The sequence below is a fragment of the Panulirus ornatus genome, chromosome 48 (genome assembly GCF_036320965.1).
Source record: "Panulirus ornatus isolate Po-2019 chromosome 48, ASM3632096v1, whole genome shotgun sequence".
NCBI classification, from domain to species: Eukaryota; Metazoa; Arthropoda; class Malacostraca; order Decapoda; family Palinuridae; genus Panulirus; species Panulirus ornatus.
The window spans coordinates 28,426,226-28,450,447 of record NC_092271.1 but is presented as its reverse complement, the minus strand read 5'-3'; the positions used below and the strand labels follow the sequence as shown (position 1 = coordinate 28,450,447).

Below are 24,222 nucleotides of genomic sequence, written 5' to 3'. Positions count from 1 at the left end.
GAAGTGTATAATTGCTTCACGAATGTACGTGACGAGTTGTGCCAGTCCCCCCCCCCCCCCCCCCCCACACACACACACACACACACACACACACACACCAGACTGATTGCCAAGAGGGCCTGTTAACTTGAGGCAGTCGAGTCGAGCTCTGCAAAGCGATTTAGGTAAACCCTTGATACTGGTAATGATGGTAACATGATGATGGGGAGAATAGCCGCCAACTGGTCTGACCGGGGAGAGGCAACCAGCAGAACCTTCTCCCTCACGCCTCGCCCCACTTCTCCTCCCATGTGATGTAAAGTAGCAGTTTTGCCGCTGCATTACCATTCAGTGTAAGTTTGTTCCTTGAGTAAAAGATAACAAGTGAAGGCGATTACGTTATCGGCACTACTGCTGAGTAACAGGCTATAGAAGGTTCTTAGTACTTCTGGCAGGCTTATCGGGCCTGGCTGTCACCCGCACTATGTCCATTTATTGCACCAACTCGACCCCGCCACATTTGCCACCACTTACCATGGATGTTTCATCTACGCTATCGCTGACATGTTTTGTCTGTATGTATTTCGGCAAAGATTTTAAAATGGAAATCAAATAGATTGATACTCTGGAAGCATGATAACCACGCTACATGTTCAAGGTCTGCGTTGTCGCTTCAAATGACGGGCCGCCCGGGTTCGAGCGCTTAAGTTGGAATCCTTGTTATGGCAGCCGGTCCACAGTCAACCCAACTGTTCATCCTCCCCTAAGGGTTGGTCTGTAGATTGGGTACATGGCTTATATATATATATATATATATATATATATATATATATATATATATAATATATATATATATATATATATATATATATATATATATATATATATATATATATATATATATATATATACTTCCCACGTATTCCCTGCGTGTCGTAGAAGGCGACTAAAAGGGGAGGGAGCGGGTGGCTGGAAATCCTCCCCTCTCGTTTTTTTTTTTTTCAATTTTCCAATAGAAGGAACAGAGAAGGGGGGGGCCAGGTGAGGATATTCCCTCAGAGGCCCAGTCCTCTGTTCTTAACGCTACCTCGCTAATGCGGGAAATGGCGAATAGTATGAAAGAGAAGATATATATATATATATATATATATATATATATATATATATATATATATATATATATATATATATATATATATATATATATATTTTTTTTTTTTTTTTTTTTTTTTTTTTTTTCAAACTTCGCCATTTCCCGCATTAGCGAGGTAGCGTTAAGAACAGAGGACTGGGCCTTTTTCGGAATATCCTCACCTGGCCCCCTCTGTTCCTTCTTTTGGAAAATTAAAAAAAAAACGAGAGGGGAGGATTTCCAGCCCCCCGCTCCCTCCCCTTTTAGTCGCCTTCTACGACACGCAGGGAATACGTGGGAAGCATTCTTAATCCCCTATCCCCAGGGATATATATATATATATATATATATATATATATATATATATATATATATATATATATATATATATATATATATATATATATATATATGATTTATCGCCGTTTCTCGCGTCAGCGAAGTAGCGACAGGAAACAGACAAAGAACGACCCATCCACTCGTATACACACATATATACGTACACGTACATATACATGTCAACATATACACATAAACATACATATACATATGCATACATGGTGAGGACTGAGGAAATAGGGGTCTCTCTTCGTCCCATGGTGAAGACTGAGGAAGTAAGGGTCCCCTTCCTCCCTTGGTGAGGACTGAGGAATTAGTATCCCCCTTCCTCCCATGTTGAGGACTGAGGAAATAGGATCCTCTCCCTCCCATGGTGAGGACTGAAGAAGTAAGGGTCCCCCTTCCTCCCAAGGTAAGGACTGGTGAAGTATGGATCTAACTCCCTCTAATGATGAGAACTGAGGAAGGAGAGGTCTCCCTCCCTGTAATGTTGAGTACTTAGGAAATAGGGGTCCCCCTCCCTCCCATGGTGAGGATTGAAGAAGTACGGGTCCCTTCCCTATGATGTTGAGTACTTAGGAAAGAGGAGTCCTCGTCCCTCCCATGGTGAGTACTGAGTGAATATTGGTCCCCCTCCCTCTCATGGTGAGAACTGATGAGGTAAAGGTCCTCCTCTCTCCCATGGGAGGACAGGAAGTAGGGGTCCCCCTACCTCCCTCAGTGAGGACAGAGGAAATAGGGGTCCCCTACCTCCCACAGTTAAGGCTGAGGAAGTAGATGTCCCCTTCCTTCCCATGGTGAGGACTGAGAAGGTAGGATCCCCCTGCCTCCCATGGTTAGGACTAAGGAATAAGGGAGTCCTCTTCCCTCCCATGGTGAGTACATAGGAGGGACAGTTAACAGTAGACCTGATGATCCATAGTGAGGTATTTTGTATACAAAAATAGATATTCGCCATAGTGATAGATGATAGCAAAGCAGAAGGCACCTCCCCACTCACTTCTACCACTGGCTCAACTCTTGGCAGGAAAAAGATGTGGAAAAAAATTACAATGCAGCATTGTGGTATGGCATAGAGAACTTACTGGGTGAAGGTTATAACAGTAGGGGAAGGTAAGGTGAGGTGGGGAGACACCTTGGAGGGGGTTGTGATGGCAGGGAAAGGAGAGGTAAGGTGGGGAGACACCATGAAGGGAGTTTTGATGACGGAAAGGTTGAGGGGTAGGCTGGGAGGCAGCAGGAAGGTGGTTGTGATGACATGGGAAGGAGAGGTGACACTTGTCTCCTAAAACCCCCTTGCTCATCACTTATTCTGCATTCAGTCACTGCCATAACCCTATCAGTCAACACTCTTGCATACACTTTTCCTGGTATACTTAACAGATTTATTCCCATATGATTGTTACATCTTTAGCACCCTTTCCTTTGAATAAAGGAACTATAATAGCTTTCACACAGTCCTATGGCAGAGCCTTCTGTGTCCTTGCTAAATTACATAAGAAATGCATGCACTCCTTATCACACTTTCTCCTTGTACTGAATATTTCAGCTGTAATCCATTCCACTCCAGGTGCATTTATTGTTTTCAGTCTCATTTTCACCCTTTTTCCTCCCTTCTTACAATAGGCCCCTGCACTTGCATCCTTTTCCTTCGATCCCTCATGCTGATATATGCAGCTGCTGGCTCACCTTCTCCCACATTCATCATTTCCTCTAAATACTCTTTCCTTTCACCTCCTCCATTTGATTCAACAACTCCCCTTCCTTACTTCTTACATTATCATTTCCACTCTTACATCTATCTCTTTCCTTTTCCACCTCCTTCCTGTAAAGCTTCTTATTTTCCCAAAATTCTGGACTCGGCTTTCTTCCAAGTTCCTCATCTACACTTTCTTTGCTTTCCTCAAACAGCTTTTTAACATTTTGTTTACACTTCTTATATTCTTCTTAGTGCATATGGAAAGATCTGCCCTAATGGCAGGGCTAGCATATAGCACTCACCAAACAACTTGTTTGTTGGGGCTTTTTCCTTTTACCACCCTACCACTCACCATATATTTTGCTTGATGTATCATGCTGCTTCCTTCAGCAGCTATTCCACTGTCGAAGTCATCCACTTGGAAGTCATATGGTATTGCCTTCAACCATGGGTCTATCCTTTTGTATGTTTCTGTGGTCACTCAGTACATTTCCTAATTTTCCTGGTATTGTATAAGGTTAGCATTCTAATGTCCTTGCTAGGCATTTATGTACTTTAGTTTGGATCCGTTTACAATATTTCCAGGTATTATGATTCTGTATCCACTTTACTGAGTTACTTTTAGGTTTATTGTGTTTGTCTTTATTTGTTCTATTAGTTGCCAGGCAGATGTTACCATATATCTTTCTCTGCGTCTCTATATGATATGGTCTAAGCTCTTTCAGTCTTTCACGGTATTTCATGGGTTCAAGTCTATTTCATTGAAGTGTTTTTGAATTTTGATTTGTTTATTTCCCCTTGCTCATGTGTATTTTGAATGCTGTTATTGTGTCTCTGCCTCAGTGATTTGGAACTCAGGACACTCTTACTCTCTTTCATTATGAACCAGTTTTCAGATATCTCTCCTTGTGTACATTACTAACTTTTATGCTTCCCTCCCACCCCGATGTTATACTGTCTTTTGGTCTTGCAGGTGTAGGGTGGCAAAGAAGTATATAAGGCAAAATTAAGTGTAAGCAGATTTAAAACCATTGTATATGTCAAAGTTTAGTTGTTAGACTGAAGATTTAATTTGAATAGTGTGTTGACTAAGTTACCATTTATTATTTTCAACATCTTATGTTGGGGATAGTATTGCTGTGAAAGGAAGCTTGAAAGAGCTATATGATTAGAATACCTGTACCACATTATTTTCTGTATATTTTCTGTTGGGTCGTGTTGAAGGATAGGGTGAACTAGAAAGGCAGCATGAAAGAGCTGTATGATCAAGATGCCATATAATTTCAATGTCTCATGTTGATGGATTGACTTTACAGGCTGCAGGAAAGAGCTGCTTGATATCAATGTCTTGTTGTTGATATGATGTGAAAAATCAAATGTTTGAATGCTTTGAACAAAGAACCAATTCAGAATTATTTTCTCAACTTGCATGGAAACTGTGTGAAAGGATGAGAAGTGTTTTTCAGACTCTTATATTATTTCATGAAAAGGGTCGTTAGGACTTTGATATTGTGTGACTTTACAAAGGATGATCTATAATACATCTTTATTATGGGCTATCATCTAAGATTCCCATTCTCACACCCTTCCCTAAACTAGAATATGGAATACCAAATAAAGATAAATGAAAGCTGTGAGACAGTATAAAAGTGAAACTGCATTGACATCTAATTCATATTGTTTAGTATGTTCTTTGTGTTATTTACTTAGCACTGTTGCTGTGCTCCTTGTGCTTTGTTAGAACACTTTGTAGAAATAATTGAGGTCTTATTTTCAGAGATAATCTGTGGTTGGGTGGGAGAAGGGGTCAAGGTCCTAGATGCATTTAGGAATGTGTGGAAGAAAGGGTCTGTATCTTTTAGGACAAAGATAGGTATGTATGAAGATGAAGTAGTCCCAGCAGTGTCATACAGATATGAGTCATGGGCCATGAATACAAAAGAAAGGAAGAGGGTTAATGTGTTGTAATTGAAATAGTAGAGGACAATCTATTGTGTGAGATGGCTTGATCATGTAAGGAATGATAATGTCAGAGAAAGATGTGATTGTAAGTGCAGTGTGATTGAGAAAACTGATGAATTTGTGTGAAGAAAGACAGACCAGAGGAACTGCATGTCAGAAGTGGAGGGAAGAAGGGGACTAAGGAGATGCAGACTTTGAGTGAGAAAAGCATTTGGATATTGGGGCCTGAACATTCAGGTGGGTTAGAGGCATGCATGGGAAAGAATGAATTGGATCCATGTGTTAGATATGGTGCAGTGTGTTGTCATTGGACTTAACCAGTGCATGTGAATCAATAAAGGTAGACCTGATTAGTCTGTAGGAGCTTGGCAGTGGATTGTGGACTGTACATGAGAATTAGAGAGTGTATGTGTGCAAATGAGGCTGCTATTTGTACTTGAAGCTATTTCATTGAGGGAGGAGAAACAGTTGTGCATAAAAAGAATTGAAAATAGTTACTGGTAAATGTAGAGTAATTCTGAAAATATGTTTTATGAATTTGGTATAGATATGAAGACTAATGAGTTTTATTACAATAAAAAGGAAGATATAAAGAGTGGAACACATTCGTGATATATATATGTATATATATATATATATATTTTTTTTTTTTTTCATACTATCCGCCATTTCCCGCGACAGCGAGGTAGCGTTAAGAACAGAGGACTGGCCCTTTGAGGAAATATCCTCACCTGGCCCTCTTCTCTGTTCCTTCTTTTTTTTTTTTTTTCCAAAAGAAGGAACAGAGTATATATATATATATATATATATATATATTAAAAAAGGGGGTGACTGTATTATTCACAGGTTGGTAAGGATATTTAATGTATGTATGACTCATGGTGAGGTGCCTGAGGATTGGCGGAATGCGTGCATAGTGCCATTGTACAAAGGCAAAGGGGATAAGAGTGAGTGCTCAAATTTCAGAGGCATAAGTTTGTTGAGTATTCCTGGTAAATTATATGGGAGGGTATTGATTGAGAGGGTGAAGGCATGTACAGAGCATCAGATTGGGGAAGAGCAGTGTGGTTTCAGAAGTGGTAGAGGATGTGTGGATCAGGTGTTTGCTTTGAAGAATGTATGTGAGAAATACTTAGAAAAGCAAATGGATTTGTGTGTAGCATTTATGGATCTGGAGAAGGCATATGATAGAGTTGATAGAGATGCTCTGTGGAAGGTATTAAGAATATATGGTGTGGGAGGCAAGTTGTTAGAAGCAGTGAAAAGTTTTTATCGAGGATGTAAGGCATGTGTACGTGTAGGAAGAGAGGAAAGTGATTGGTTCTCAGTAAATGTAGGTTTGCGGCAGGGGTGTGTGATGTCTCCATGGTTGTTTAATTTGTTTATGGATGGGGTTGTTAGGGAAGTGAATGCAAGAGTTTTGGAAAGAGGGGCAAGCATGCAGTCTGTTGTGGATGAGAGAGCTTGGGAAGTGAGTCAGTTGTTCTTCGCTGATGATAGAGTGCTGGTGGCTGATTTGGGTGAGAGACTGCAGAAGCTGGTGACTGAGTATGGTAAAGTGTGTGAAAGAAGAAAGTTAAGAGTAAATGTGAATAAGAGCAAGGTTATTAGGTGCAGTAGGGTTGAGGGACAAGTCAACTGGGAGGTAAGTTTGAATGGAGAAAAAGTGGAGGAAGTGAAGTGTTTTAGATATCTGGGAGTGGATTTGGCAGCGGATGGAACCATGGAAGCGGAAGTGAATCATAGGGTGGGGGAGGAGGTGAAAGTTTTGGGAGCGTTGAAAAATGTGTGGAAGTTGAGAACGGTACCTTGGAAAGCAAAAATGGGTATGTTTGAGGGAATAGTGGTTCCAACAATGTTATATGGTTGCGAGGCGTGGGCTATGGATAGAGTTGTGCGGAGGAGGGTGGATGTGCTGGAAATGAGATGTTTGAGGACAATATGTGGTGTGAGGTGGTTTGATCGAGTGAGTAATTAAAGGGTAAGAGAGATGTGTGGAAATAAAAAGAGTGTGGTTGAGAGAGCAAAGAGGGTGCATTGAAATGGTTTGGTCACATGGAGAGAATGAGTGAGGAAAGATTGACCAAGAGGATATATGTGTCAGAGGTGGAGGGAATGAGGAGAAGTGGGAGACCAAACTGGAGGTGGAAAGATGGAGTGAAAAAGATTTTGAGTGATCGGGGCCTGAACATGCAGGAGGGTGAAAGTGTGCAAGGAATAGAGTGAATTGGAACAATGTGGTATACCAGGGTCGACGTGCTGTCAATGGATTGATCCAGGGCATGTGAAACGTCTGGAGTAAACCATGGAAAGTTTTGTAGGGCCTGGATGTGGAAAGGGAGCTTTGGTTTCGGTGCAGTATACATGACAGCTAGAGACTGAGTGTGAACAAATGTGACCTTTGTTGTCTTTTCCTAGTGCTACCTCGCGTACATGCGGGGGGAGGGGGTTGGCATTTCATGTGTGGCGGGGTGGCGACAGGAATGAATAAGGGCAGACAGTATGAATTATTTACATGTGTATATATGTATATGTTTGTGCGTTTATATATATGTATACGTTGAGTTGTATTGGTATGTATATGTGCGTGTGTGGACGTATATGTATGTACATGTGTATGTGGGTGGGTTGGGTCATTCTTTTGTCTGTTTCCTTGTGCTACCTCGCAAATGCGGGTGACAGCGACAAAGTATAATAAATAAATTTATATATATATGGTTATTTATTCATCAGAATACCACCATGCCAATATGCTGTGAATGCCTGGGGACTGAAAAGAGTGTTAATGGAGGGTTTATGCACTGTGGGTCCTGTGGTACTTCGGTTCACCCCAAGTGTTTACGCCTGGATCCCTCTGCATCCGTTAGATTACAAAAGCAAGGCTGGCAGTGCGAGGACTGTAAACCCTGCATTGTGTGTCGGAAAACTGGGTCTGAGGTAAGACCAGTACTTTCAATAGTGCTGGTTATTGTCATTGCTGTTACAATATAAGTATTATTATGATAGTGTATTACTGTTGTCATTATTATTATTATTGTTTTTATTAGTATTAGTTCCAGTAGTGGTGTTATTGTCATAGTACTATAGAATTAATTGTATTGATGTGGTACATGGAGATGATGTGCTGTCAGTGGGCTGAACTGGAACATATGAAGCAGTTAAGGTAAACTTTGTGGATCTTGTTCATGGATGGCTGAGTGTGTTTTCATTATGTTATACATTACAGCTAGATAGTGGATGTGTGCAAATGATAATTCCACCACCTTGTTAAGGTGGTAGAGGCAGTTGTGTATGAAAATATGATAATGTTGAAGATGGGTAATTATCATTACTAGCTGGGAACATTTGAGTGAAATGGAGAGAGAAGTGTGAAAACAAGCAAGGTTGGTGTCTGTCAAGGCAGATCTGGGCACGTTTGAAGGTATTTGTAGTCCTAACCATATTGTGTGGTGTGAGTGTTGGGGCCTGCATGTAAAAGGATTAAAGAGGGCAGACATTCTGGAAATGAAATGCCAAAGGACAGTGTGTAGTGTGAGGAGGGTAGACATTTTGGAAATGAAATGCCAGAGGACTATGTGGTGTAAGGATGGTTGATTGTTTAAAGACTGGCAGTGTATGAGTGATGTGAGGTACCAAATGTATTATGACGGAGCCAACTAAGATATGTAGAAATAGTTCAGATAGAGATGATGAAGATGAGCAAAGAAGCATTAAAGGGATCTACATATCAGAAGTAGAGGGAGGGGGAGACCGAGAAGGAAATAGAAGGATAGAATGAGAGTCTTTTGGGGTATCATGGCTTGATAACTTTCGGGGAATTAGAGGTGTGCATGAGATGGATGAATTGGATCAGTGTAGTGTAATTGGGGAAGTGCAGTCTGGGTTAAACCAAGACAAATGAAGTAGTCAAAGTAAACCAAGTTTTATCGTATGAGGTCTAACAGTGGATGGTAGGCTTTAGTTTCAGTGTATTGCGCATGACTGCTAAAGCTTGGAGTGTGCAAATAAGGCCATACTTTAGATTTTTCTTGATGCTTCCTCGGTATGGTGAGAGAAATGGTGTATTAAAAAAGTCTATTTTTTATTAAGGTTATTACTATTATCATTGCTGGTATGATCTTTATCAAGGGAGCTGACCAGGGTGTGTTGAAATAACTTGGACACAAAGATAGGATGAGCAGAGAAAGCCTAATTAGGAATGTTTACATATCAGAAGTGGAGGGAGGAAGGAGGACTGCCTCCCATGAATGCTTGTGACAATATTTTGCCAAAAGGCAGGACTATCACATAGTGCTTGCTGCACATCTTGTTTGATGAATAATACTTTTTCTTTATACTGCCACAGTCATTAGATAGTTGTTTATCTAGGGTTCCTCTGAGGGTGACTTCAGTGTAAGACCACAGGGGAGATTTAAGGATGGAGTGAAAGAGGCTTTAGGGTATTGGGGTCAGAATAGTCATGAGGGTGAGAAATATGCATGGGATGGATTGAATTGAATAATTTTGTTGTACTAGGGTAATGTACTATCATTGGGCTGAACCAGGGCATATAGAGTGATCATGGTAAATCATGGATTAGCCTCCCCTTCTCATATCATCACTTACCAAGAGTAGGAAGAGAAGGAACTGAGGAAGAGTTTGCCCTTTAAGGTTGTCATATAATCCTGATGCTAAGTCACAAAGGTGGGAAATGCATGAAGGAATAAATTTTTTTTGTACGTAGTTGCTTCTTCCACTTGATCAAGATAGTGTCAGGAACAAATGAACAGTGGTGTCTTGCACACATCCACTCACTAGCTGTTATGTCTTCATTACATATGATGAGCTGAAACTAGAGCCATCCATCACCCTCCAGTCTCCACAAGTTTATTCCATGGTTTACAATTTACTCTGACTGCTTCATATGTCCTAGTTCAAACCATTTACAGCTTGTCCCCCATATTCCAAACTGATCCAGTTCCTTCTATCCCATGCACATCACCCAACTGAAGGTTGAAGCCTTGATACCGAAAGGCATCCTTAAACCTATCTTTCATTTCCTCTTGCTGGTTATCTTGTCTTTCTCTCTCCTTTTCTGAAAATTGAATCTTCTTAGTAGTTCTGTGCTCATCCTTTCCATATGTCTGATCCATGTCAACACCCGTGGTCTACTCTCAGTCACTGTGATTGCTTCCACAAATTGCCCTGAGACTGTTATTCCCCAGTTTGATTTACACTTGGGTTCCATATATATATATATATATATATATATATATATATATATATATATATATATATATATATATATATATATATATATCTCTCTCTCTCTCTCTCTCTCTCTCTCTCTCTCTCTCTCTCTCTCTCTCTCTCTCTCTCTCTCTCTCTCTCTCTCTCTCTCTCTCTCTCTCTCTCTCTCTCTCTCTCTCTCTCTCTCTCTCTCTCTCTCTCTCTCTCTCTCTCTCTCTCTCTCTCTCTCTCTCTCTCTCTCTCTCTCTCTCTCTCTCTCTCTCTCTCTCTCTCTCTCTCTCTCTCTCTCTCTCTCTCTCTCTCTCTCTCTCTCTCTCTCTCTCTCTCTCTCTCTCTCTCTCTCTCTCTCTCTCTCTCTCTCTCTCTCTCTCTCTCTCTCTCTCTCTCTCTCTCTCTCTCTCTCTCTCTCTCTCTCTCTCTCTCTCTCTCTCTCTCTCTCTCTCTCTCTCTCTCTCTCTCTCTCTCTCTCTCTCTCTCTCTCTCTCTCTCTCTCTCTCTCTCTCTCTCTCTCTCTCTCTCTCTCTCTCTCTCTCTCTCTCTCTCTCTCTCTCTCTCTCTCTCTCTCTCTCAAGAAAGTGTATATTTGTTATAGAATTATCTCTTGCAAACAAATATATGTTGAAAGATACAATTTATGAATGAAATTTAAGTCTCAAATTAGAATATTGTTAGTAAGGATAGTATGCATGAGACAATTTATGAATGAAATTTAAGTCTCAAATTAGAATATTGTTAGTAAGGAGAGTATGCATGAGAGTGCTGCTGAGGATGTGGTGAAATGGTTTGAATATATGGAGAGGATGAGTGAGGAGAGGTTGATGTGGGAGACCATATTGGAGATGCCGGGATGGAGTGGAAAAGGTTATAAGGGGTTAGGGCTTGAACATGCAGAAGGATGTAGGCATACATGAAAAAAGAGTGAACTGGAGTGAGGTGGTATGAAGGGAATGATGTACTGTGAATGGGTAGAACTGCATTATATGAAGTGGTCAGTAAGCCACAAAAAAGTGTGTATGGGACTTCTTAGTGAATAGGAAGGATTATGGTTTTGGTGCATTGTGAATGACAGCTAGAGAGTAGATGTGAATGAATGAGGCTGTTTTTTTTTTTGTCTGTTCCTGGTGCTACCTCAGCGACATGGGAAATGGTGAACAGGTATGAAAAAAATATGAATCATGACCATTTCTCCAAATCCTTACTGCTTAATCCTTGCTTTCACAGATGTAATCTTTTCTGTATATTCTCTGTTTGTTCATCTTGTTATGAGTTTTACCAATATTCAGGGCACCTTTTCCTATTTACACATAAAGTTTTGGTGTCCATCCATTCTCTTAGCACATTCTCTTCATTTCATTTCATTTAGTATCTGTCTATTCAATTACCCAGTCTCAGGTACCATTACTTACCTTCATCTTTTTTGTCACTTTCATTACATATCTTTTTTCTTCTCCTTCCATTCTATTAGTCTTTTGTATTAATACTACATTCATTGTTTTGTACGAAGTTTTAGATCAAGTAGAATTAATTTTTTTTACTTTTCTGTATATTCATCAGATTTTTAACTGTTTTCCTGTTTCCTCTCCAAATCCACATTGCACCTCAGTATGCTAATGTATTCTTGCAGCCCCCTGTACTTATTGTATTGCTCATCCTGTGTATTTCATGCTACACATACAAAATGTCCTTGCACTTTTCCCATATTTCATTCTGTTCTGTATTCCGTGTCCAAAGAAATGATGAAGTCTTACATAAGAGATCTTGATATACATAATTCATATCATAAACTTTTAAACATCTAATTTTTTGTTGTGCCCTCCATTACACTTTCTCTTACATGTCTTTTTCACTATCCCTTTAGCAACTTCCACAATTCTTCACCTCGTGATGATTTAACAGTCATTCAGTAAGACTATTCTTGACTTTCATGTATTAGTGATACTTGGACTGATATGTCATAAAAACTACATTATGTACATGTATTCAGCTGACTCTCTTTTGTTCCTCCCATATGCACCCTGTCTCACCACAACACTATCATAATAAGATTATTAAAGTCTTTTCATTGCTTTTAACAAAAGATGATGTAAACACAAAAAGGTATTGTCCATTCATACAAATTGAACTCAAAATTTTAATTCTAAAAAAGGAAAGAGTTTAGATTGCTGTCAGTGTTCCAGCTTGATAGAATATTAATTTATTGCAGATACTGGGCAGCCTTGTATTATGCAGCTCATGTGATGATGGCTATCACATGAGCTGCGTTTCACCTCCTTTGGAGCAGAGACCAACCTCCCCGAGCTGGTGCTGCTCCCACTGTACCAAAGGGCCGCGAGGCACTAATAACAATAATCATAGTAATACGGCATCCCCCACGGGTAGTGCACATGGTGAGGGGGGTACAGCCGTTAATAACAATTCTGCTGCAAGTAGGAAAGGAAGAGGGAGATCACGAAAAAGCCTTCAAGAAGCAACTGTTAGAAGTAGAAAATATAGCACCTCTTCGTCTAGTTCGCGTTCAAGGTAAGTAGTCTTTTGTTCAAAGCCACATTCTCCATTCAGCCATATGGAGAACTTGGTAATGAAATGTATCACTCTAATACCCCAGATTTGTTGTAGGTGACTCCAGTTTCACTGCACATTGATCACTGTTGTTAGTGGGACTAATGATGCTACATCATTAGTCTCACTATGTATTAAGGGGACAAAATATTCTTATGGTTTTTCCCAATGTAACATAATAAAATCTAGTTTCATTTATACAGTAAACCCTTAAAATAACACACTAAAGAACATTGTATTTCTGGAAAAAAGATTAGTAGGCTAAGAGTCAATAGTTATGTTGATATTAAAATGAATTAATTCTAGAATGTATGAGCTACGCTGTTAAATGTTAATTTGTTGATTAATTGCAATAAGTCTCAGTGCTTTCCCCAGCATCCACATGTGACAAAAAGTTATTTTCAGGTAAGAAAAAATGTAGAATGGTGTTTTTCTCGTCTAGTAAAAATGCTCATTTATAGGTACTGTGATATGTTATCATTCACTGTGAAGGAGTTAATTATTTATTTTTTGATGTTTTTGAAGGATTTTAGACTAAATAGGTTATTCCCAAATGGTATGGTATTTTAAGGGTTTACTGCACAAGTTTTGTAAACTCCAGACTTTTTGGTAAATAGGAGTTTTAATACATTTCACACATTTTTAATACATATAACTCTGTGAATCGTCTGGGGTAAACCATGGAAAGCTGTGTAGGTATGTATATTTGCGTGTGTGGACGTATGTATATACATGTGTATGGGGGTGGGTTGGGCCATTTCTTTCGTCTGTTTCCTTGCGCTACCTCGCAAATGCGGGAGACAGCGAAAAAAAAAAAAAAAAAAAAAAAAAAACTGTAGGAATAGTTTCTTTCATGGAAGGAAAGGTTAATCTTCCAAAATGTGACATTCACCTGTTGTAATGAGTCCATGATTAGTATCAGTAATGTTCCTTATCATGTTCAGGGCTGAATGCAAGCTCTTAAGAAGCTGGGACTCAACAACTACTCAGTTTGGTGAAGTCACATTGCAGGGGGCAAGTCTAGCACAGTGTTTGCAGACTCATGTTCCTAATAACTACTACTATCTAATGCTCCTACCTACTACTTCTGTCTAATGCTCCTACCATTTTGCCAAAAGGAAGGGGTAGCATATAGTGCTCACCGCAGGAAAATCTAGTTATGAAGAATGAGCTGCACACATAGTGCTCACTGCAGGAAAATCTAGAGTTATGAAGAATGAGCTGTGTGAGTTAGTGTTATCAAGTGTTACATATGTCATACAAGGTGAGATTGTATGTTTGTGGACAGAATGCCAGTAGTCCACATGTTAGTGAAGCAGAAAGAAAAATAGCTACCAGGGTCAGAGGAGTGCAACCTGACAACTACTAAAGTGCTGGCTCACTAAGCAGATGTCACTAACCCTCCTGATACTCAGGTGGGTAGTACTAGTAATATACCTCCCTGGTCATTAGGTGCCTTCCAACTGCTACTTTCAAATTCATTTAGAAAAAAAATCTTATTCCCAAGAGAAAAAGGGACCTTCTCTTACTGCTACTAACCAGGGAGATATGTTACCAGTACTACCCACCTGAGTATCAGAAGGGTCAGTGATGGCTGCATTGTGAGCTAGCCCTTCAGTGGTTGTCAAGTTGCACTCCCTTGACCCAGGTAGGTGTCTTTCCTTTTTGCCTCACTCACACATGGACTGCTGGCATTCTGTCTTATGTTACACTTGGCAGCACTTAACTCATACAGCTCATTCTTCCTAACTCTAGATTTTTCTGCAATGAGTGCTATGTGCTAGCCCTGCCTTTTGGCAAAATGGTAGGAGCAATAGACAGAAGGAACACTAGACAGGAGCATTAGATAGAAGTAGGAGGTAGGAACATTAGCTAGGAGCATTAGGTAAGCGCCTTTAAAAACACTGTGCAAGAGTTGCCCTCTGCCGGTGGCCTGGTAAAGTTGAAGCACTAAAGGCTAAGAAGCGGGACTGAAGTTCAGAAATTATGGAGACTTTTGCAGTGGCCACCCCCTCAAGGGAGTTCCCACAGGAAACAGGTGTCAGAGATAACTAAGAATCTAGTACTTGTCTCTCAGCAAGATACCCTTCAGAATTATGAATTTTGAAGTAATGGTGGAAGAGTAATTATAAACTGATTAAAATCACATATGTCTTATACCTAGAAGTTAGTGTACTGTATTTATAAACTAATGTTTTGAGTATCAGGTATGGTTGCCATTGTTATGTATATGGTGTTCACAAAGTAGGGTTGCCATGCAAGGGTTCTGTGCTCTCATGCAGCCACACAAAGAAAGCTGCTACCAGTGGTACTATTCTAGGTATTCTTCTGGGAATCAGGTCATGATGATTAAAGCCTCCCACAATTATCCTTTTCAGCTCAGAAGTGGCAACCAGTTAAGCTCTGCTATTCACACAGTTGTTTGATACATGTTCCCCCACAATCTCCTCTGCTTCACCTAGGAGGCTGTCACTGGTTATGTAGGGCTCTTTGTTATACAAGGCCTTAACACATACCCACCTTATACATCCTGAAAGGCTGTAATACCATCTAGTACATGCTGTAGCTCGCTGTAAACCTGTAGCTGAGACTGTCTGATAGCTATGTTTAGAAGCTTTGTTTGTATAATCCTTTAATATTACTCATCTTTAGAAGTACATATGATTTTTGTTTATAACATTATTTTGGATAAGCCTTGTAAAGTCATGTTTATTGCATATGTTTTAGATAACATTTATATATGTTACTTGCTGGAGGAATAACTTCTTGCTGTAACACCTTTTAACTTGCTGATACTTGACCATACAGCCAATAAGTTTTAGTAGATGGTGTGAAAGATAATTGGGGAGAAAGAATGATTGATGCATTGATTTTCTATAGGTGCTGTGCATGTATTCATTTGACACGTAAAAGAGATTCAGTCAATGTTCTTTACGTTTCAGGTCAGCATCACGTTGGCGGAAAAGGAGTGAAAGTGACCAGCACAAGGAGGCAGCCAGCGACTCAGATGACAGTGAGGGTACGCATGGCCAACTTGGCCCTCCCAAGAAACTTCTTAGTGACAAGTTATCCAAAGAGAAGGCTAAGTTTTTCAAAAGAAGTTTTGGGGAGAAGGGCAAATTTAGAGCAGCTAAGAGTGAAATACGGGTGGAATCTCATGGTAATGCGGGTATCGGCATATCTAGGGCAACGAGGGACAATGCCACTGGGCACAAAAAGCGTGCAGACCTTGGTAGTGAGCTTAGCTCCAGTGGGTCTGACTCTACAACAGACACCAGTAGTAGTGATGAGTCTGGTGCTGATGTGCCTGAAGCTATTTCAAGGACAGTTGGGCATGTTGGTGAGGATTGCCCATCCTTACCCTGCAGTCAGGGTAGCAAAAGTATCATTGCAGGAGCAAAAAATCCTGCCAGAAAATCTGAATCTTTAAGTGAGGGTGAAGTAGACTCGGGAAGTGGCACTCCTCACGAGGAGCGAAGTTCCTCATCCACCAACTCCTCAAGTGCCATGTTGGCATCAGGACACCTCAGGGGCTTGTTTGATGGTCTTAGTCATTTGTATACACCATATGACTCTCGGAAGAGACCATTACAGGAAAGACCAAAGTATAAAGGACTAAAGAAAATTCTCAAGTTATCAAGAGATGGGGAAACTTCACAGTGTGACACTGGTGTAGAGGGTGGGACAATAGTGAATGATAGTGGTGAGGGCTCAAGACGTGTTGGTGAGTGTAGTGGTGCGGGAAGTGGGGTGGGAGAATGTGGGGGGGCATGGTCTACGTGGTCAGCCCATAAGTGGTCCAGCACCAGTGTTGGAACTGGCCCAGGTGGCCCCAGTGCTGTCCCATCAACACTGGGAGCAGCTAACCCTCTGGCAGCCAACGTGGGTGGTGGTGGCAGCCAGGCTCAGGCAGCGGATGGACGCAAATGGCGCAAGATGAGGCCCGAGGGCTACAGCAGCCACACTGGGGGTCAGGGTAAGGCACTCTGTGGACCGTGATGCTGTGCTGCCACCTTCCCGCATCACACTCTCACCCTCATAATGCTTTTGCTTCTCTGCTGCTGCTGCTGCTGCTAATGTAGCATTTACTGCAGACTTAATATGCTGTTGCATGGCTGGCTTTTCCTGTAAATTCTGTACTTTCATATTTCTGTCTTTCATCTTTACTTATGCTTTTTATGATTATTTTCAGTTTTCCACACCTATTTAACTTGCATCTATTCCCAGTATAATGTTGGAGCTGTTTGGCTAAGGAGATTGTTGCCTCATGGTTGAGTACTCTGTTTGCGTTGATCACCTGGAAAGAGTTTTGAAAGGAGATGATGAGTATTTTATTGATCTGATTCTTATAACAACTAGTAGTATGTATTTTATGTGAATTGTATAATGCTCTTCCTCTAAAAGAGCTTTTTAACAGTAAAAACATTTCAAACAGGAACATATTGCTATATTTCCAGTTCCAAACAGTTATCAGTTCCAACAGAAAGGCTCGTTCTCTGCCATTGCTTGACTGCTTTCATGCATGAGGAAGAAAAACCAGATGTGCATGAGATGAACGTTTTTAACTAGCATGTGATGACGAAACTTGCATGTTAAAGATTACGTATTTAGGTATCAGGGAGTAGAATATTATGTGTTCTATTTCTTCATGTAAACTTGTATTTTATAAAGTTTTATTTTGTTTTGAAGCTTTTGATTTTCCTCTCCTCTGGTTGTAGTGTTTTGTTGTTGGCAGTTATCTTCAACGGTTACCACGAGAGTTGCCCCGGCTTAGCTTATCGATTGGCAAATTTATAGGGGAGATGTGGCGGGGAGTAGCACTCAAAGACAACAACAGATGGGGGATGGCAAACTGGAAGCTCTTGTCCCCGCTCAAACTGGAAAGGAACTTCTCGATTTGGAAATCCGGACTATCTGACACCACCAGAATAAACATAACAAGGTCTCTTAACCATCAAAATTTGGGATCAAGGTTTGCGATCCACCTGTACATAACCGGGTAGCTTCTCATCCCCCTGAACTTTGTCCACTATAGTGGGGCTATAGGCGGTGTGCTTCCCTTAGTTACTGGGACGAGGCTGCTGTGGGTTCTGTGACTCACATAAATTATGGTTGTTACATGTTTAAGGACTTGAATAATATACTTATGTATTTACCTGTGTTCTAGATATTACTAATGCCTAAACTTCTGTTTTCTAATCCATAAATTTTCTTGTATTGTGACTATAGTTGATATGCCAAAGTAAATGTTATATGTTTCATTTAAAAGGTGTAATCAGTAACAGTAAGAATTACCACATATATTGTAATAATATGATATGAAAATGAATATAGTTTTGATAGTATCCAGAGAACCATAAAGTTAATTTTCTTCACTATTTTCCAAAATCATGATGTGGTAAGAGACTTAGTAAGGTAGATGAAGAGGTGTATGCTGAAGTGTTGCTCTTCCTGTCTACAGTGGAAAACAAGATTACTATGGAGAAGATCCAGCGTAATGCTCTGCCTCCTGGTGTCACAGAGAGAGACCTTGATATGTTTAGGAGAGCTCAGGAAAAAGCTGCACAGGTTAGTAAACTTGATTAAATTAATTTATTTCATTAAGGTTAGAAATGACTAAAAGCTTCAAAACATATGAGTATTTCTCTTATTTTACGTAGGCCTTCAGATGTTATGTTATTGGAGAGTTGAAAAAGTTCTCCCTAAGTCAGCCTGCTAAAAAGAGCCAAAAACTTATACAAACGACATTGTGGGACTGTAAATCGCCCTTTTTGGATGGCATGTTTATTTCAAGAAGTGAGGTGCCTCTGCCCTTTTTGCTAGCCCGCAGGGTCAAGCCCAAGATCCCATTTCTCTTAAGTTTTTCCCACAAAAGTGCACGTGCCAGTGGCTTTGTTGAAAGGTTTTACCCACCTAATCGACATTAAGTTGAAGCTGGATTGGAGTTCACTAGTTATGGAGACCCTTTTGTCATGGTCACCCCCTTGAGTAAGTTCCCAGAGGGAACTGGCATCAGAGATATAGTAAGTTGGTTTAGCCAGTTATTTTAGATAGGTTGATAGAAATGAAACTCTCAGATATTGGAAGAGGAATTCTTTGCATAATATAGACTTATGTGATGAGACTGTCCTTAAAGTCAGCTTCATTATTATGAATTGCAGGGTTATCATATTCTTATGCCATGTAATGCATAGACTGCTTCTAGGATGCATGCACATTATTTTTGTTAAGCATCCAGTTGCTGTTACCTGCATTGGTACTGAAAGTGAATTTTTGGAATTTGATCCATCATAGGTGAGGAGGATGTCTGTCTTTTGTTTTCTAAAAGATGTTGAAATGTGGAAAACTTAAGGTGGCCTAATGAAGAGAAACTGAGCTACAGATGTGTAACCAGCAATTTTTCTTTTACAAGAAAGATGGCACAATTTTTTTTGATACATATATATTTGTCTCCCTCATACATGTAAATAATCTGTTACTGCTTTTGGCAATTACCTTAAGTGTTTGATATACAGTTATGATGCAGCAGGCCACCATTTGACAGCATGCTGTTCAAAATTAGAAAGAGAAATGCTATATTGCATCATAACTGAGTGACTTTCTTATGAAGTTCACAATATATTACATCAAGGAGACTTCAACATGTAATTTCTAACATGGATATAGAAAAAGTTATATTAGTGCAGAAATTTTTTGGGGGGAACATTCATGATGAGCATGTACTTGTGCAAGGAATCTTTTGGGTTGTGTGTCAGATTCTAACTTGATGTGTGTGTCCGTTGATGATACAGTCTATCTCTATCTCTCTTTGTATATGTATCTCTGATGCCCATTCAAACTGGAAATCCTTCAAGTGGGTGGCCACGGCAATAGAGTTTCCATAACTAGCAGACTTCACTGCCACTTCTTAGCCTTTAGTGCCTCACCCTTAACAGGCCCCTGGCTGAGGGTAACTCAAGTATAGTGTTTGCAGAGGCTCCTACCTAATGTTCTTACTAACTACTACTACTACCTACTGTCTTTGTAATGCTCATGCCTTCAACTTCTACCTAATGCTCTTGCCTAAATGTTCCTACCTACTACTGCTATGAACTGCTCCTACCATTTTGCCAAAAGGCAGGGCTCATCACAGGAAAATCTCAAGTTATAAAGAATGAGCTGTGTGAGTTAAGTGTTGTCAAGTTATATGTGTAACAAGGCGAGATTGTATGTTTGTGGACAGAGAGCCAGTAGTCCACATGTGAGTGAGGCAGAAAGAAAAGACAGCTACCTGGGTCAGAGGAGTGCAACTTGACAGCTAATGAAGTGCTGGCTCACTGCGTAGTTGTCAGTAACCCTCCTAATACCCAGGCAGGTAGTACTGGTATCATACTTCCCTGGTCGTTGGCTGCCTACCAACTCCTACCTACTAATGATACATTCATCCAGATTAGAAAATACCTTCGATCTGATCATCAAGTAGTGAAGAGCTAATGAGTGTTGTTCCTTCTTAAGTATATAGGAGAATTGTGAAAGAGGGAAACTGTCTTCTGATAAATGTTAGAAAAGAATGTAAATTTATGGGTAAGAAATGTTTGCAAGCTGATCACATTTATTTGGCTATTTTTAAAGAAGTACCAGTACCAAGATCTGATTGAGTGGGTTCAGAGAAAGAAAACAAATATGGCACCTAAATTAGGAAAGCTAAGCTATAAATAATGTGACATTGAGGGTAGAGAAGAGGGAGGAGTTGGTGACCTGATTATTACCTTCAAGTTTCTAAATCACTATGATGACTTTGATGAGGAACAAATCTTGTGGAGATATAGTGTCCGAGTAACCAGAGGCTAGTACAATCTAGGCAAGAAGCTTGTTGGAAAGGATGTGAAGTACCGTTTTAGTGTGAGAGTGGTGGAAGTTGGGATACACTAACAAGAAAACTGTCAGTACCAGCAATTTGTAGTTGTTTTAAAAGGTTGCATAATGGGAAAGAAAGTCGAGATGGGCCTCCACAAGTGTATGACACTCTCTTGATACTGAGTAAATGGGTAATTACAAATATTTAATTACATTGTGTCAATGAAAACATGCTTAAGCAAAGCACAAATAAAGATCTGAAAGTGCATCTTATCTCAACATACTCAGAAAAAACTCAGTAGGTTCAGCTTAAGAATATGGATCCATTGATTGCAGCAAAATGTGTCTTAAAACTTTTTTCCTTGTATTAGGAAGTTTCTGGATGCCTCTCATACCTAATCTCTGTGGAAAGATGACAACAAAGGCACTTGATGCATACCTTTGAAAATGTAGAGGGATGATGAGCAACAATACAGGGGTGTTGAAGTGTAATATAGGGCATTTTAAGTAATCTAATACTCCTAAGCATAGAAAAAGAATTATGATAGGAGGACTAGAAAAAAAAACAGTAGGTGTCAGAAGAGGAGAAAGATATTCATGATAGATCCAGGATAATTTTACTTGCATGTCTAATGCAAGGGTTATGGTCTTGGAAAATGGCGTGTAGGGTAAAACCATGTTGTGCTGACTTAATACCTTCCGGGATACATGCAAATTGGAAAACGTAGCCATAGAATAAAAGATATAGAGAAGTACATGCATGATTTCACCTGAATGAATACTTTTGCATATACTAGGATATGAAATTTAAAAGTAATAAAGCAAGAAAATAGTACTTGTACACTGAAATATCTGTCTGTGTCTATATCTCCGACGCTTGTACCCGACTGGAACTCCCTCAAAGAGGTGGCCATGGCAATAGAGTCTCCATAACTAGTGAACTCTGTTGGTGCTGCTTAACCTTTAGTGCATTACCTTAACGGGCCACTGACAGAGGGCAGCTCTAGTGCGGTGATTGCAGAGGCTTCTACCTAGTGTTCCTACGGACTCCTACCTAATGCTCCTGCTTAATATTCCTACATACTACTTCTACTTAATGTTTCGGCCCAGTGAAATAAGGGAGTAAAAATGATGCGTTTTGTTGCACTCATAAGCGAATGATGTGCCTGTGATGATGTTTGAAGGAGGAGGGGTTAATTGTTTGAGACATTTGTGACATTTTAGCACTTCAGGGTATGGAAGCTTTCATATTCACATGGATCTTATCCTCACTGGCATGAATCATTCATATGGTCAGTTTGTTCATGTGATAATTGTGGCTGACAGATGCTACTCTCATACTGCCATTTGACTTGTCTAAATTCAAGATTTTCTCAGTGTCATAACCTTGTGGGATCTTTTCACTCCACTATCTACTGAAGGGCCTTTATGTTTCAGTACCATACTGTAGCTAAGGGTACCGTGTGAAATAGCATTAGAAATAAGGAATCTTGCAGTTAGGCACAAACTCACAGGACTGCATCATTAGACAGACTGCAGGAATAGTTAAGACAGTATAATATGATGGTAGATACTACTGCTCGTATATCAAGGGGAATGTGCGACACACATGGTGCGCTAAATTCAGACGTGGATGACCAAATTTCATATGTGTATAAAATAAGTGTTGCATTTATTTCAACATGGTTAAGTGAATCTGCACTATGAAAGCATATGGTGGACAAGGGTTCATTGAATAGTGGTAGCTTCACAAGAGAAGTGAAACTCATCCAGCATTGGCCCTGTGTTTACAGAAGGAAGTATGTATTAATAGCTGTACCTTCTATGTATAAATCTTTAGTTTCAGGCTACATGTGCCTGCATGCCACAGTCATCAGTAACTTATTTTATTAGCTGAACTTTGGCCTTAATTAATCATAGACTGGACTGTGTCATTAGAAATTAACAAGGTTGACATGCCTTATATTACAGTGAGATGTACAACTGTGAGATGTAATTCTGAAAATTAAAGATATATGGACAAGTGGTAATAAGAAACTTCTCCATTCTTTTTAAATGATTTTTTTTTATCTTTGTGCAATTGCTTCTCTATCAAGGGAGGTAGCATCAGGTGCAGATTAACAATGGCTTCATTGCCTCTCTGTGTATCATGTAGAGTATACTAAGCCCATAGCCTATTATCCAAAGACAAGTCCCACAGATTAATCCGTAGTTTACCATGACAGCCTCATATACCCTGATTCAGCCTAGTAACAGCCTGTCACTCCCTGTACATCACATTAGTCCCATTCATTCTTTACCCTGCACATGTCTCACCATACTGAATGTGCAGGCTCTTTTACCCCAAAGCCTCTTTTACTTCATCCTTTCATCTCGCTTTTGGTTTCCCCTTTCCCCTTCGGTTCTGAAACATAGATCCTTGGAGTTAGTTTCTCTTTGCTCATCCTCTATGTATGTTTCAACCATTTCAGTACATCCTGTTTAGTTGTCTTGGTCAGAGTGTGCATACTACTACATCTCTCTTTCACACTCATTCTGTATATGATCAACCCACTTCATTCCCTATATTTTTCTCGTGCCTTTTATTTTTGACACAGCATTTTGTTATGCATTCAAGGTCCGATAATCACTATTAGGAATACTGTGATTTCAAGCATACTCATTGCTGCCCATTTATGCTTTCCTGCACTCTAAGAACCATACAATCACCTCCACTCACCACCTTGTTTATAAACAGATTAAACAGTTATGATGATATCACATATTGTTGGCTTGTACTTACCTTCATCAAGACCCACTTGCTGTCATCCCTTCCCACTTGTTCATGTGCCCTATTGTTCAGGAAAAAACTCCTTTGTACTGGATGACTTTTCATTTATCCATATATTCTTAGCACTTTAAGGCCGCTTTTTCAACTCTGTTATATGCTTTTTCCGAGTCCGTAATTTATTCTCTCTAATAATTTTTTCTCAAATTCTTTGAGCAAACACTTCATCCAGACATCTTGAACCCACGCTGCTCCTTCCCAGTTAGATGTTTGTGCTTGTTACCACCCTCTCAATCACAACCATCCCAGGCACCTTTCCAGGTATACTACACTGACTCATACTAATATAATTGAAGCATTCACTTTTATCCCTTTTGCCTTTATTTGAGGGCACTTTAGATGCATTTATATTTATGTATATTTTTTTCATATATATTCACCATTTTCCATGTTAGTGAGGTAGCTTCAAGAACAAAGGACTAAGCCTTTCAGGGAAAATCCTCACTTGGCCACCTTCTCTGTTCCTTCTTTTGGAAGATTATAAACTGAAGGGGAGGATTTCCAGCTCCCCGCTCCCTCCCCTTTTAGCTGCCTGCTATGACACGCATTGCTATCCCCTGCTTCAGGGAGGTAGCACCAGGAAAATAGACGAAAAAGGTCACATTCATTCACACTCAGTTTCTAGCTATCATTAGTAATGCACCGATACCACAGCTCCCT

At 40.0% G+C, this 24,222-nt stretch overlaps 1 protein-coding gene across 5 annotated transcripts in view; it reads left to right on the top strand.

Moving 5' to 3' along the window:
* LOC139763917 (uncharacterized) overlaps positions 1 to 24,222 on the top strand; it is a 197,696-nt gene that overhangs the window by 79,590 nt on the left and 93,884 nt on the right. For 3 of the 5 annotated variants that reach the window (XM_071690355.1, XM_071690356.1, XM_071690354.1), the window contains exons 4-7: positions 7,845 to 8,048; positions 12,544 to 12,860; positions 15,842 to 16,875; positions 18,361 to 18,467. In XM_071690355.1, the coding sequence (XP_071546456.1) occupies positions 7,845 to 8,048; positions 12,544 to 12,860; positions 15,842 to 16,875; positions 18,361 to 18,467 (1,662 nt within the window). The remainder of the gene's footprint in view (positions 1 to 7,844; positions 8,049 to 12,543; positions 12,861 to 15,841; positions 16,876 to 18,360; positions 18,468 to 24,222) is intronic. The other 2 variants (XM_071690358.1, XM_071690357.1) reach the window with 1 other exon arrangement.